We start from the raw sequence: 15,970 nt of genomic DNA, 5'->3' as shown, positions 1-15,970 counted from the left end.
TTACTTCTAACCTATACGCTGTTACGATCCGTGTGTGTGTGTGTGTGTGTGTGTGTGTGTGTGTGTGTGTGTGTGTGTGTTGCTTGTCTCTCTATATTTTGTATCTGGTATAACATTCACTTATAGTTTGAGGGCATAACATACACCTTTCAGTTTTTATAATCTGACCATGAAATGGGTTTCAATTTACTATGTCCCATTTCCAATTGGAAACATTTAGGTGCTATTATTAATTTGATTACTGCTAGTTGTGCAATTGGAAGCTGTAATCTTACATGTGTCTTTTTTAATTGGGGCCAAGGCTGAAAGAACATAATGCTGTAAATTACAATTACCATTTAAAATTCCAGAAGCCAGGAGGACAGGAAGAGTTTCATAAGTAAATTTCCCGTGCCTTAGCAGCAGTTATAGAGGGCCATGTTTTTATAGCCATTGCAGCTTCTATTGGAATTAGTACAACTAGATGCTTTTTTTGGGTTAGGGTGGTAAGCACATTTTCATAGGTTTTGGCGTTTATATATAAAATTCCTTTGTTACTATTTCTTTTTTACTAACTTCTTGCAATAGCAATTTTTTTCTAAATTTCAAGAGAAACCACAAAAAGTATTATTGATAACACAGAAAGTTATCTTACATACTTTTAGTAATTATTAACAGTTGGGCAATATACATAGGGTTTGAGAAAAGCCTAAAGAATATGTATAATTATTCTTATTAATATTAGCAGCAACATTAATTTGTAGGTGTACAGGCCTTTTGGTGTCTTGGTATGGCTGCCTATACACGAGTATATTGGTTGGGCTTTTCATTCTTGAAAAGTTTTTGATCCTCATTGTACATAGAGGTAAGTGTCCGACATAGGAGCAGATGTCTATTTGTGGTTAGGCACCTGATAAAGTAAGGTCCCTTCCAACACCGTTGAAGAGAGCCTTTAATTAATGTCTTTCCCAATGGATAAGAATCTCCTAGTTGTAAGTCGTGGTCTTGGAAATCTTCATCTCCCAGGAGCACCTGGGAAATGAATGTTACTAATTTATCAGTGTCTATAACCTGGTTAATGAGCCATTGGTAATAATGCAGAATGTCTTCTTTTATTTTTTTTAAATATATTTTTTACAGAGAGGAAGGGAAAGGGATAGAGAGTTAGAAACATCGATGAGAGAGAAACATCGATTAGCTGCCTCCTGCACACTCCCTACTGGGGATATGCCCACAACCAAGGTACATTCCCTTGATCGGAATCAAACCTGGGACCCTTGAATCCGCAGGCCGACGCGCTATCCACTGAGCCAAACCGGTTAAGGCCAGAATGTCTTCTTTTAATTTTCCTTATATTTACAAAACAAAATGATTTAAAAATCAATAATATTTAAAACAAAGTCATAAGAATAATAATCCTCAGTTAATTTATTCCCACCAATTTTTTTATCCTGATTATTTGCCAGTATTTTCATAAATTCAGTTATTCTCCATAAACCTTCAACTAGTTCAAAGATATAATTGGCTTAGAAACCTGTAATTTAGAGTAAGAGTCCTTTTCATGGATCTTTCTAAGTAAAAACAATGACTGTCTATAAAGGACAAAACAAAGTGGCATGGCTGTAGATTTTATTATAATGCAGCTGATTAAAATTTTTGCTTTTTTGTAAGATATAACATTCCAAGATAACAATTTCTTGGTAAATACTAATTATTGTAAAACTAGTGTCCCAGTGCACAGATTCATGCACATTGAAAGGAAATTAATTAGAATTCCTGGGATAGCATGGTGCTGCAGCTCAAAGGGCATCTGTGGGGTGGGGTGAGGTGGAGCGGGGGAAGAAAACTCACGCTCGGGTCTTACAGCTTGAGGAGCTGGCTTCGGTGCAGGGACTAATGCAGGTGGTCCCGGGTGGTGGCTGGTAGTGTAGGACTGGGTGAGATGGGCTGGACATGCCTTGGAACCAACCTCCCACAGTCCCTTCCCGGCTGGCCACACCTAGGGCAACGCCAAGACTCGAAAAGCATCTGCCGGGTGAGCGGGGTACCTCTGGCAGGTGGGGTCCCTCGGCCTGGCCTCTGGGGATAGGGCTGAAACTGGCTCTCTGACATCTCCCGAGGGGTCCCAGAGTGCGAGAGGGCACTTCTATATATATAGATGGCATTGAGAGTAATATAAAGTCCATCGTGTATGTCTTTATTCTGCAAAGAAAGTAGCAAAGTTGCTGGGTTAAGACTGTTAATCCAGTTTAAGTGCAATTAGGTGCAGAAAGCAAGAGCAAGTCAGCTGGCAGAAGTTTTGAATGTGATGAGATTTAATAGAATGGGGAATATAAACAAAGAAGAACCTATAACTATCTTTTGTTTGCATAACATGTTTGTAGCAGAAATGCCTATCATGCAGGCCTATAGGTCTATGATGATCTATGTATTTGAGTTATGATGCGCACTGGCAATTTAAAAATAAACGTTGACTCACACATTTGCGATATTTGTCCCCATCTGACGCTGGCCTCCCATTTAAATTAATTCAAAGACAGTTTCCTGTGATGCCAGCATTTGCAATGACTATTAATAAATCACAAGGAGAATCTCTAGACAGAGTAGGAATATTCCTACCTGAACCCATTTTCGGACATGGTCAGTTTTATGTTGCTTTCTCTCGAGTTCGAAGAGTGTGTGTGACGTTCAAGTTGTAAATACTTCATCACAAGGGAAATTAGTCAAGCACTCTGAAAGTGTTTTTACTCTTAATGTGGTATACAGGGAGATATTAGAATAACTTGAATCAATTTACCAGTCATTGTTTTTATCAATGTTGTTGTTATATCATGTTTTTGTTGTTTTTATATCATGTCTTCATTGTTATATCATGTTATTGTTTATTAATTTATATATTATTTTAATATACATTTACTAATTTTCTTTCATCTCTGACACTTTTATTATAGAGAAAGGGTGAATAGCGATATTAAAATATTTCTTCTAATTAACTTCCTTTCAATGTGCACGAGTCTGTGCATCAGGCCACTAGTAGGTCTATGATGATCTATATATTTGAGTTAAAATTTGTATAATTAAGGTATCCCAGAGTGGAAGCTTTAGATAATTCTTTAGAGACTTTATATCTTGTTTCCTTTTTGGGTTCCACGAAATTGGGTCAAGTCAATTTGATTTTAGTAAGACATACAGAGGTTGGGCCTTTAATGAAAAATTTGGAACCCAGTGCAAACCCAGGAATCTTCTAAGCTGCTTTCTTGTTTGTTTGGTTTTTGTTTGTTTGTATGAGGAAAAGATAGAATTCTTCTGAGTCTTTCAAAGTTAATTAGTAGCCCATCTTTAGATATTAGATAACCAAAGTATTTGACCTGAGGTGAACAGAACCAGAGTTTGTTCTTAGATATCTATGTCCCTTTATAGCTAACTGTTGTAATTGGTATATTGTGACCTTCTGAGAGTCTAATAATTTTCTAGAGCATAAAACTAAATCACCCACATGTAGGGTAAGAGTGGAATATCTAGGAAATTCAATATCATTTAAATCTGCTTTTAGTATCTAAGACAATAAGTGGAACTCTTTGTATATCCCTGGGGCATTATTGTCCAAGTAAATTTGTAATCTTCCCAGGTGAAAGCAAAGAAATATTGACTGTCTTTTTCTACTATCTTTATCTACTGAAAAAGGCTGTACATAAATCTATTACTGAAAAATATTGACAGTCACAGAAATGTCTGATAATAAGGTGTGTGGGTTTGGAACCACAGGATGTTTGGGAATAGCTAGATTATTTATAGCTCTGAGATTTTGTACAAATCTCTATTTTTTGACATTTGGTTACTTTACTGGAAGGAAAGGAGAATTACAGGGGCTCGTACATGGAATTAAAAGCTTCCCATTTTTTAAATGGTAACTATTGATAAGGAGGGGAAATACCGTCTCATCATCCTCAGAGCAGCCCTGTGAGCGGCCGCTTGGGAAAGCTGTATCTATGGCCAAAATAAGTCAAAGAGATGCTGAGAAGGAAGGGTACAGTCCCCAGATCTTCTGATAAGATAAACGCTTCTTGTTTGGTTCTTCACACAGACTCAGTGTTTGTTGTGACTTCTTGGCCTCTTTTTCTAAGACCTGGTACCATGGCCAAAGGTAACAGGGTGCCATTAATGTACCTCACCAGTACAGCTTCTGAAGGAACCTGGCCTTTACACACTGAGCACATGCATGTAGTAAACAAATGATGCATGTTCCATGCAAGGGCACAAGATCCAGGACTTCAAACATTTGTTTATTAGCCATTCATTCAACAGTCCAGCGCTAGGATACTTTGGAGTTGGGGTAGATGGTAGTTGGATTCTACTGATAATTCTGCCACCAAATTGCTGGGATGTGGTTTCTTCTTTTCTAAACTGAAAATAAGCCTGTCAGTTGGCAATCTTCTTTTGTTGTCCATTTTCTTACTGGAACTAGAAAAATATGTCTTCAATTATTGCCAATAGAGGTTAATATGAAAACAAAGTGATCATTTAACCGGTTTTTATAATCTATGCGATTATATTCTCATACAACACTATTATCGTCAACATGTGGTTGCACTGGGATGTTTTCACTTTTAGTCACAGCTCATTACTGAAAACTATTATAAGAGAAATGCCCTTGAGTGATATACTTGTTTTATTGGCATGGTGTCCTCTGATAAGTGGTTTTTCCCTTAAATGAGCACACTTCATTTGCCATCTGTTTAAAATCACTGCAGGATGAAAACTAGTAATCTTGAAGCATTAAGGACATAATATCTCTTTCCTTTACTGGATTCTGAAGAAGAATATACTGAGCATTACTCTCTCATTCTTTTTAGATTCTCCTTGCTCCTTTGGTGAAAACTGATATAAGATGGCCACAAATAAGCCCAAGGGTCAGAATTCTTTGGCCTTACACAAAGTCATCATGGTGGGCAGTGGTGGTGTTGGCAAGTCCGCTCTGACTCTGCAGTTCATGTATGATGAGGTAAGTGCTAATTTAATAATGGATATCAGAGTTTGGGCTTTCAGGGAGTATTTCTCTAGCTTAGTTTGGTGCTGTTTTGGATTAATTCCTTGAATCTTTGAAAACTATTAATCTTTTTTTTTTTCTTTTTAAATTCAGAAGCAACATTTATATACAGATTTATATACCAAGTCAAGAACTCAAGGTTCATAAAAACCTTATTCTTTAAAAAACAAAACAGATCTAGAAACAGTACCTATTTTTAAGCAATCTAACTTGAGCCTTTATTTTTAGTGTTTTAATGGCAATTTTTACCTTGAATTAATAGAACTGGTGAATATAGTACCTAATTGAGACTTGAGGTTAACATACATAAGGTGTCCTATAATAACTTCACTTAAAAGGTTCTTTATTGTGTATTTGGCATGGTACTACATTCACCATTAAACAGGTAAAGGCTGTATCCCTAAAATGTAATTACTAGACAGGTTATCAGATTTGTGTACATATAATATATCAGACTTTATTGATCCAGATTCTTTCCCTGGAAGACTATTATCAAGTCTAAATAATTTAAGAGTTGGTCACCTAATTTAAGCATTTATCCTCAATTCTTCTAATAGAAGCAGGATTTTGTGGTTACTCTTTCTTACCTAATCCTCATAACAGTCCTGCATGGTAGGTAGTGGTATTCCCATTTTACAGATGAGAAAACGAACCCTCAGAGAGGTTATTCAACCTGCTTAAACTGGTCTCTTGAAAAAAATCTTGCAGATTTCTACCACCCCATGTCTCCTTCTATTGCATCCTTCTATACCATATTTTTCGTACACACAAAAATCTTAAATCCATCAGTTGTCCCACTTGCAGTGACTATAATAAAAAATTTGAACAGAGGGAAAATTGAAATAGTACTTTAAATGAAATTACTAATTTTATCTGTTCAATTCTGTTGTCCATACTATTCATTTTAACAGCTACTTTTCTTTTTTTTAATTTTTTTTATTTTATTGATTTCATAGAGGAAGGGCAAGCGAGAGATAGAAACATCAATGGGGAGAGGGCATCATTGATCGGCCGCCTCCTGCACACCCTCCACTGGGGATTGAGCCCGCAACCCGGGCATGTATGTGCCCTTGATCAGAATCAAACCTGGGACCCTTCAGTCCACAGGCCGATGCTCTACCCACTGAGCCAAATCGGCTAGGGCTCTTCTTTCTTTTTGAAAAAATCAAAGTGTACAAACTATTTACTTTTGTCAAGTGGTAAGAATAATGGTTTCCTTTTTTAAAAATTATGGCTCATAACACATTTTTCCACAAAGTACTTGCTCTAGGATCCTAGTTAATATTTTCTTTTTCTTTTTTAAAATTGTCATATTTTAAAAATTTGTATAATTCATTTTTCAATTATAGCTGACATACAATATTATATTACTTTCACATGTACACCGTAGTGAGTAGACATTTAAATAACTTACGAAGTGATCACCCTGATAAATCTAGTACACCATATATAGTTATTAAAATATTACTGAGTTTATTCCCTATGCTGTACTCTACATCCCCATAACTATTTTTATAACTGGTAATTTATACTTCTTAATTCCTTTCACATCTTCACCCATTCACAAACCCCTCTTTGATATAGAGACCATCAGTTTGTTCTTGATTATCTATGAGTTTGTGTCTGTGGTGTTCATTTATTTTTTATGTTTCACATGTAAGTGAAATCATATAGTATTTGTCTTTCTCTGTCTGACTTCACTTAGAATATTAATCTAAGTGAAGGGTGTTACGTTGTTGCAAATGGCAAGATTTCATTCTCTTTTACGGCTGAGTAATATTCCATTGTATATATGTACCACATCTTCTTTTATCCATTCATCTATCAGTAGACAACTTGGTTGCTTCCATATCTTGGATATTGTAAATAATGCTGCAGTGAACATTGGGGTACATAGATCTATTCAAATTAGTGGTTTGGATTTCTTCAGATAAATACCCAGAAATGGAATTGCTGAGACGTGTGGTAGTTCTATTTTTAGTTTTTTGAGGAACCGCCTCCACAGTTGCTGTACCAATTTAGAGTCCTATATCCTATAACACCAGTGCATGAAGGTTCTCTTTTCTACACAACTTGTTGTTTGTTGATTTATAGATGATAGACATCCTGACCGGTGTGAGGTGGTATTTCCTTCTGGCTTTAATTTGCATTTCTCTGATAATTAGTGACATTGAGCATTTTTTCTTATGTGTATTCGCCATCTGTATGACCTCTTTGAAGAAATATCTGTTCAGGTCCTCTGCCCATTTATTAATTGGATTGTTTGGGTTTTTTTGGTGAAAAGTTGCTTGAGTTTTTTATGAATTTTGCATATTAACCCCTTATCGAATGCATCACTGGTTAATATCTTCTCCCATTCAGTAAGTTTTCTTTTTGTTTTGTTGATGATTTTCTACACTATAATAATAATTTTAGTTTGATACAGTCCCATTTTTTATTTTGTTTCTCTTGCTTGAGGAGTCATAGCCCCAAAAAATATTGCTAGGACCGATGTCAAAGAGTTTAATACCTATTATTTTTCTTCTAAGAATGTCATGATTTCAGGTTTTATATTAAAGTCTTTAACCCATTTTGAGTTTATTTTTGTTTATGGTTTAAGAAAGTGGTCTAGTTTCTGTTTTTTTCCATGTGTTTGTCATTTTCCCAACACCAATTATTGAATGCACTATCTTTACTCCAGTATATATCCTTGCCTCCTTTCTCATATGTAAGTTGACCATAGAAGCATGGCTGGGCTCTCTATTCTGTTATATTAACCTCCATGTCTGTTTTTATGCCAGTACCATGTTGTTTTGATTACAAAAGCCTTGTAGTATAGTTTGATAACAAGTGGCATGATACCTCAGACTTTGTTGTTCTTTCTCCATATTGCTTTGGCTATATAGGGTTTATTATGAATCCACATAAATTTTAGGATTCTTAGGTCTAATTTTGTGAAAAATGCCATTGGTATTTTGATAAGGATTTCATAGAATCTGTAGATTGCTTTGGATAGTATGGATATTTTAACAGTGTTAACTCTTCCAATCCATGGGCACAGAATATCCTTCCATTTGTTATCTTCTTTTATTCTTCAGTGTCTTCTAGTTTTCCAAGTACAGGTCTTTTACCTCCTTGGTTAAATTTATTTCTAGATATTTTATTCTTTTCAATGCAATTGTAAATGGTATTGTTTTCTTAATTTTTTTGACAATTCATTATTGGTGTATAAACATTCAACCAGTTTCTGAATATTAATTTTGTGTCCTGCTACTTTACGGAATTCATTTGGATGCCTTTTTTCCCCTTATCTGATTGCTATGGTGAAAGTTATGGTAACTGTGGGTTTGTTATATATGATCTTTATTATGTTACAGTTTGTCCCTCCTATCCTCACTTCATGAGTTTTTATCATGAATGAATGTTGGATTCTGTCAAATGCTTTTGCACCTATTGAAGTGATCATATGATTTTTATCTTCCTTTTTGTCTTTTTTAATCCTTACCGGAGGATTTTTTTTCCCATTATATTTAGAGAGAGTGGAAGTGGGGGGAAGAGACACAGAGAGAAAAACATTGATGTGAGAGACATATCAATTGGTTGCCTCTTGCATACACCCTGACCAAGGAAGGCCAGGGATGGAGCCTGCAAGCAAGGTACATACCCTTGACAGAACTGAACCCGGGTCTCTTCAGTCCGAAGGCCAACACTCTATCCACTGAGCCAAACCAGACAGGGCTTTCTTTTTGTTTATGTGGTGTTATCTATCATGTTAATTGATTTGTTCCGTTGAACCAACCTTTCATCCTGAGAATATATTCCACTTGATCACAGTTTCTGGTCTTTTTTATGTATTGCTGAATTCAACTTGCTAATATATTGTTGAGGATTTTCTTCTATGTTCTTCAGGGATATTGGCCTAGAATTTTCTTTGTCTGATTTTTTTCAGGGTATACTGGCCTGGTAAAATGAGTTTGGGAGTCTTTCCTCGTCTTCAATTTTTTTTAATAGGTTAAGAAAGATAGATGTTAATTCTTCTTTGAATGTTTGGTAAAGCCATCTGTTCCAGGACTTTTGTTTGTTGGGTGCTTTTTGAGTACTGATTTGATTTCATCAGATTTTTTGTTCTTCCTGATTCAATCTTGGAGGATTGTATGTTTCTAGGAATTTTTTACTTCTTCCGAGTTGCCCAATTTGTTGGCATACAAATGTTCATAGTATTTTCTTACAATTCTTTATATTTCTGTAGCGTAAGTTGTCGGTTCTCTTTTATTTCTGATTTTATTTATTTACTTATTTAGTTAGTTAGTTATTTTATTAAGGTATTATATGTGTACATATCTTACCATTGCCCCTCCCCACCCCACTCCCATACATGCCCTCACCCCCCAATGTTTTGCATCCGTTGGTTATTCTTCTATGCATGCATATAAGTCTGTCGGTTGATCTCTTATTTCCCCCACTCCTTAACCTTCCCGTTGTAATTTGACAGTCTGTTTGATGCTTTACTGCCTCTCTATCTATCTTTTTGTTCATCAGTTTATAATGTTTTTTATTATCCACAAATGAGTGAGATCATGTAGTATTTTTCTTTCATTGACTGGCTTATTTCACTTAGCATAATGTTCTTCAATTCCATCCAGGTTGCTACAAGTGGTAAGAATTCCTTCTTTTTTATGGCAGCATAGTATTCCATTGTGTAGATGTACCATAGTTTTCTGATCCAGTCATCTGCTGACGGGCACCTAGGCTGTTTCCAGATCTTAGCTATTGTAAATTATGCTGCTATGAACATAGGGGTGCATATATCCTTTCTGATTGGTGTTTCTGGTTTCTTAGGATATATTCCTAAGAGTGGGATTACTGGGTCAAATGGGAGTTCCATTTTCAGTTTTTTGAGGAAACTCCATACTGTTCTCCACAGTGGGTGCACCAGTCTGCATTCCCACCAGCAGTGCACGAAGGTCCTTTTTCTCCGCATCCTCACCAACACTTGTCGTTGGTTGATTTGTTGATGATAGCCATTATGACAGGTGTGAGATGGTATCGCGTTGTTGTTTTGATTTGCATCTCTCGGATAATTAGTGACTTTGAGCATGTTTTCATGTGTCTCTTGGCCTTCCTCTGTCTTCTTTCGAAAAGATTCTATTTAGGTCCGTTGCCCATTTTTTTATTGCATCATTTATCTTCCTTTTATGTTGTATAAGCTGCCTATAGATGTTGGAGATTAAACCTTTATCAGTGATAACATTTGCAAATATGTTCTCCCATACAGTAGGGTTTCTTGTTGTTTTGTTGATGGTTTCTTTTGCTGTGAAAAAGCTTTTTATTTTGATGTAGTCCCATTTGTTTATTTTCTCTTTGGCTTCCATTGCCCTAGGGGCAGTATCAGTGAAGAAGTTCTTTTGGCATATGTGTGAGCTTTTGCTGCCTGTGGATTCCTCTAGTATTTTTATTGCTTCCCGTCTTATGTTTAAGTCCTGTATCCATTTTGAGTTTATTTTTGTGTAAGTTGGTGATCTAGTTTCATTTTTTTGCATGTATCTGTCCAATTTTCCCAACACCATTTATTGAAGAGACTGTCTTGACTCCATTGTGTGCTCATGTTTCCTTTGTCAAATATTAATTGGGCATAGTGGTTTGGGTGGATTTCTGGGTTCTCTATTCTATTCCATTGATCTATATGTCTGTTCTTGTGCCAGTACCAGGCAGTTTTGAAAACAGTGGCTTTGTAATACAGCTTGAAATCTGGTATTGAGATCCCTCCTACTTTATTCTTCTTTCTCAGGATTGCTGTGGCTATTCGGGGTCTTTTTTTATTCCAGATGAATTTTTGGAGAGTTCTTTCTAGGTCTGTGAAATATGCCGTTGGTATTTTAATGGGGAGTGCATTGAATCTATAGATTGCTTTGGGTAGTATGGACATTTTAATGATGTTGATTCTACCAATCTATGAACATGGCATGTTCTTCCATCTGTTTACGTCTTCCTCTATCTCTTTTTTCAGTGTCGTGTAGTTTTCCATGTATAGGTCTTTTACCTCCTTGGTTAAGTTTATTCCTAGGTATCTTAATTTTTTTGGTGCGATGGTAAATGGGATTGCTTTTTTAGTCTCTCTTTCTGTAAGTTCACTATTGGTGTATAGAAATGCCATAGATTTCTTGGCGTTAATTTTATATCCTGCTACATTGCCGAATTCATTTATTTTTTTTTTAAATATATTTTTATTGATTTTTTACAGAGAGGAAGGGAGAGGGATAGAGAGTTAGAAACATCGATGAGAGAGAGACATCGATCAGCTGCCTCCTGCACACCTCCCTACCGGGGATGTGCCTGCAACCAAGGTACATGCCCTCAACTGGAATCGAACCCGGGACCTTTCAGTCTTCAGGCCGACGCTCTATCCACTGAGCCAAACCGGTCAGGGCCGAATTCATTTATTAAGTCTGTTAGTTTTTTGATGGAATCTTTCGGGTTTTTTATGTACAATATCATGTCATCTGCAAATAAGGACAGCTTTACTTCTTCTTTTCCAATTTGGATGCCTTTTATTTCTTCTTCTTGTCTAATTGCAATGGCTAATACTTCCAGTACTATGTCAAACAGGAGTGGTGAGAGTGGGCATCCCTGTCTTGTTCCTGTTCTTAGGGGAAATGGTTTTAGTTTTTGCCCATTGAGTATGATGTTAGCTGTGGGTTTCTCGAATATAGCTTTTATTATGTTGAGGTATGATCCTTCTATTCTCACCTTGTTGAGAGTTTTTATCAAGAAAGGGTGTTGGATTTTGTCAAATGCTTTTTCTGCATCAATTGATATGACTATGTGATTTTTATCTCTCAATTTGTTTATGTGATGTATCACGTTTATTGATTTGCAGATATTGTACCATCCATGCATTCCTGGGATAAATCCTACTTGGTCATGGTGTATGATCTTTCTGATGTACTGCTGGATCCAATTTGCTAGGATTTTGGCATCTATGTTCATGAGGGATATTGGCCTGTAATTCTCTTTCATTGTGGTGTCTTTATCTGGTTTTGGTATTAGGGTGATGCTGGCTTCATAGAATGAGTTTGGAAGTGTTCCTTCCTCTTGAATATTTTGGAATAGTCTGAGGAGGATAGGTTTTAGTTCTTCCTTGAATGTTCGGAAAAACTCTCCTGTGAAGCCGTCTGGCCCCGGGCTTTTGTTTGCTGGAAGCTTTTTGATGACTGCTTCAATTTCTTGCATAGTTATTGGCCTATTGAGATGTTTAGCTTCTTCCTGATTGAGTTTTGGAAGGTTATATTTTTCTAGGAATATGTCCATTTCCTCCAGGTTGTCTAGTTTGTTGGAATAGAGTTGTTCATAGTATATCTTAACAGTCCTTTGTATTTCGGCGGGATCTGTTGTTATTTCACCTCTTTCATTTCTGATTTTGTTTATTTCGGTCCTCTCTCTTTGCTTCTTGGTGAGTCTGGCAAGAGGTTCATCAATCTTGTTTATCCTTTCAAAGAACCAGCTCTTGGTTTTGTTGATCTTTTGTATTGTTTCTTTGGTCTCTCTGTCGTTTATCTCTGCTCTGATCTTTATTATTTCCTTCCTTCTGCTTACACTGGGCTTTTCTTGTTGCTCTTTTTCTAACTCTTTGAGTTGTAGGGTTAGGTAGTTTATTACCATTGTTTCTTGTTTTTTGCAGTACGCTTGTAGAGCTATGACCTTCCTTCTCAAGACTGCTTTTGCTGTGTCCCATAGATTTTGGATTGTTGTGTTTTCGTTGTCATTTGTTGCCATGATGTTTTTTATTTCTTCCTTGATCTCTCTGGTAACCCAGTCATTGTTTAATAGCATGCTGTTTAGTCTCCATGTGTTAGATTTCTTTGGATTGTTTTTATTGTAGTTGATTTCCAGTTTTATGCCACTGTGATCTGAGAAGATGCTTGACATGATTTCTATCTTCTTGAATTTGAAGAGACTTTGCCTATGTTCCAACATATGGTCTATCTTTGAAAATGACCCATGTGCACTTGAGAAAAATGTATATTCTGTGGCTTTGGGGTGAAATGTTCTGAAGATGTCAATTAATTCCATCTGGTCTAGTGAGTCATTTAGGATTGATGTTTCTTTGGTGATTTTTTGTTTAGAGGATTTGTCCAATGGTGATAGTGGGGTATTAAAATCTCCTACTATGATTGTATTGCTGTCAATCTGTCCCTTGATATCCTCCAGGAGATTTTTTATGTATTTGGATGCATATATGTTTACCAGAGTTATTTCTTCTTGTTGGATTGCTCCCTTTAGTATTATGAAGTGGCCTTCCTTATCTCTTGTTATGTCTTCACTTTAATATCTAATTTGTCAGATATAAGTATTGCTACCCCAGCTTTTTTTTCATTTCCATTCGCCTGGAAAACCTTTTTCCATCCCTTCACCCTCAGTCTGTGTGCGTCTTTTTTTCTGAGGTGGTTTTCTTGTAGGCAGCAGATATATGGGTCTTGTTTTCTTATCCAATCCATTACCCTATGTCTTCTGATTGGGGCATTTAATCCGTTTACATTTAAAGTTATTATTGATAGGTACTTATTTGTTGCCATTTTTATTCTTTACCCCTGTGTTCCTTCTTCGCTTCCTATTTCTTTTTTTTTTTTTTTTTTTTTTTTTACAGCAGACCCTTTAGCATTTCTTGCATTGCTGGTTTGGTGGTAATAAATTCCCTTAGTCCTTTTTTTTCTGTGAAGCTCCTGATTTCACCTTCAATTTTGATTGATAGCCTTGCTGGGTACAGTATTCTTGGATTCAGACCCTTCCTTTGCATGACTTTGTATATTTCATTCCATTCCCTTCTGGCCTGATGAGTTTCTGTTGAGAAATCAGTTGCTAGTCTGATGGGGGTTCCTTTGTAGGTAACTTTCTGTCTCTCTCTGGCCGCTTTTAAGATTTTTACTTTGTCGTTGGTGTTTGCCACTTTAATTATAATGTGCCTTGGTGTCGGTCTTTTGGGGTTCATTTTGCTTGGGACTCTGTGAGCTTCTTGGGATTTGTGTGGGTTTCTTCCTCCCTATATCAGGGAAGTTTTCTGTCATTATTTCTTCAAACAGGTTTTCTATTCCTTGCTCAGTTTCCTTTCCTTCTGGAACCCCTATTCGGATGTTGTTTTGTTTCGTGTTGTCCCAAAGTTCCCTTAGGCTCTCCTCCTGCTTTTTAATTTTTTTTTCTAGAAGCTGCTCTACTTGGGTATTTTTTCCCATCTTGTCTTCTTGTCACTGATGTGGTCCTCTGCTTCTTCTAGTCTACTCTTGATGCTTTCTATTGAGTTCTTTACAGCAGCGATGTCATTTTTCATTTCTTCTTGGTTCTTCATTTCCTCTTGGTTCTTACTCATATTGTTGAATTTGTCTTCCATTCTTTTCACCCACCTTATGACCATTTCTCTAAATTCTTTCTCTGGAAGGTTGCTTGCCTCCATTTCGTTTACTTCCTTTTTTGGTGATGCCTGCTTTTCTTTCATATGCGGGCTGTGTCTTTGTCTCCCCATGGTCTCTCTTCTCCGGCTGTCTGGTTAAGTAGTTCTCTCTCTCCTTTCCGTGGTGGAGTGTAGAGCTCCTCTGAATCCGCGTGTTTGTGCCAATTGGGCACCGGTGTTCTGGGGCTCGCAGCTGTTCAGTGGGTGCCACAATTGTGGATTTTCAGGCTTTTGATAAGTTCCACTTTCCCTTTCAAGATGGCGCAGTCTCCGCGTCCAAGCCCGTAGCTCCGGGAGGGGACCCAGCCGCAGTGGGGGCTGCCCAGTAAGGGGAACCCCGTCTAGCAGTCCCCCAACTTCTCCTGGAGTTTATCTGTCCCTTAACTTGCCAACAAACACTCCTCGTGCGACCCTCAGCTGTTGTTTCTTTCTGCTCCGGGACAAGGCTTGGAACACATCTGTCTATTCTGCCGCCATTTTTTTCTCTTATTTCTGATTTTAATAATTTCAGTCTTCTCGGTTTTTTTGTGATGAGTCTGGCGAACGGCTTATTAGTTTTGTTTATGTTTTCAGGGAACCAGTTCTTGCTTTCATTGATCTTTTAAAAATTTTTTCTGCTCTGATCTTATTATTTTCTTCCTTATAATCACTTTGGGTTTATTTATTTTTCTAGTTCCTTTAGGTATAAAGTGAGATTTTTCTTGCTTCTTGAGGTAGGACTGTATTGCTGTAATTTTCTCTCTACAACTGCTTTATCTTGTCCCATAGATTTTGGGTTGACTTGGTGTATCTTTTGATATCTTTCTTGATCTCATTGTTAACCCATTCATTGTGTACTAGCACATTATTTAGCCTCCACATGTTTGTGTGTTTTTTCAGTTTTCTTTTTGTAGTTCATTTCTAATTTCATACCATTGTGGTCAGAGAAGATGTTTCATATGATTTAAGTCTTCTTAAATTTATTGAGACTTGTTTTGTGGTCTGATACGTGGTCTGTTCTGGAAAATATTCTGTGTGCACTTGAATGTATATTCTGCTTTGGGGTGAAATGCTCTAAAAATATCAATTAAATTTATATGGTCTAGTGCATCATTTAAGGCCACTGTTTCCTTGCTGATTTTCTGTGTGGATGTTCAACCCATTGTTGTCAATGGAGTGTTAAAGTCTCCTATTGTTACTGTCTTACTGTTGAGCTCTCTCTTTATGCCTGTCAATATTTGCTTTAGGTATTTACATGCTGCTACATTTGGTGAATAGATGTTTACGAGTGCTCTGTCCTTTTTATGTATTGATCCCTTTTTGGTTATGAAGTGCTCTTCTTTATTTTGGGTATAGCCTTTGTTTTAAAGTATATTTTGTCTGCTATAAATATTGTGACTCCAGCTTTTCTGTTTGCTCTCACTTGTCTGAAATATCTTTTTCTATCCCTTTTCTTTAGTCTACGTGTATCTAATCTGAAGTGGGTCTCTTGTAGGCATCATACATTGGGTCTTGTTTTCTTATCAAGTCAGCTACCCTAAGTC

The 15,970-nt window shown here is 36.7% G+C and overlaps 1 protein-coding gene across 3 annotated transcripts in view; it reads left to right on the top strand.

Moving 5' to 3' along the window:
• Positions 1 to 15,970, top strand: part of RALA (RAS like proto-oncogene A) — a 48,585-nt gene that overhangs the window by 15,152 nt on the left and 17,463 nt on the right. For 2 of the 3 annotated variants that reach the window (XM_080665858.1, XM_080665859.1), the window contains one exon: positions 4,833 to 4,981. In XM_080665858.1, the coding sequence (XP_080521984.1) occupies positions 4,868 to 4,981 (114 nt within the window). In that variant the 5' untranslated portion in view covers positions 4,833 to 4,867. Of the gene's footprint in view, positions 1 to 1,995; positions 2,015 to 4,832; positions 4,982 to 15,970 lie in introns of those variants that run through there. The other variant, XM_080665860.1, reaches the window with a different exon arrangement.

Source organism: Plecotus auritus, assembly GCF_963455305.1.
Source record: "Plecotus auritus genome assembly, chromosome: 4".
Lineage (NCBI taxonomy): Eukaryota > Metazoa > Chordata > Mammalia > Chiroptera > Vespertilionidae > Plecotus > Plecotus auritus.
This window is presented reverse-complemented; position numbering and strand designations above follow the sequence as displayed.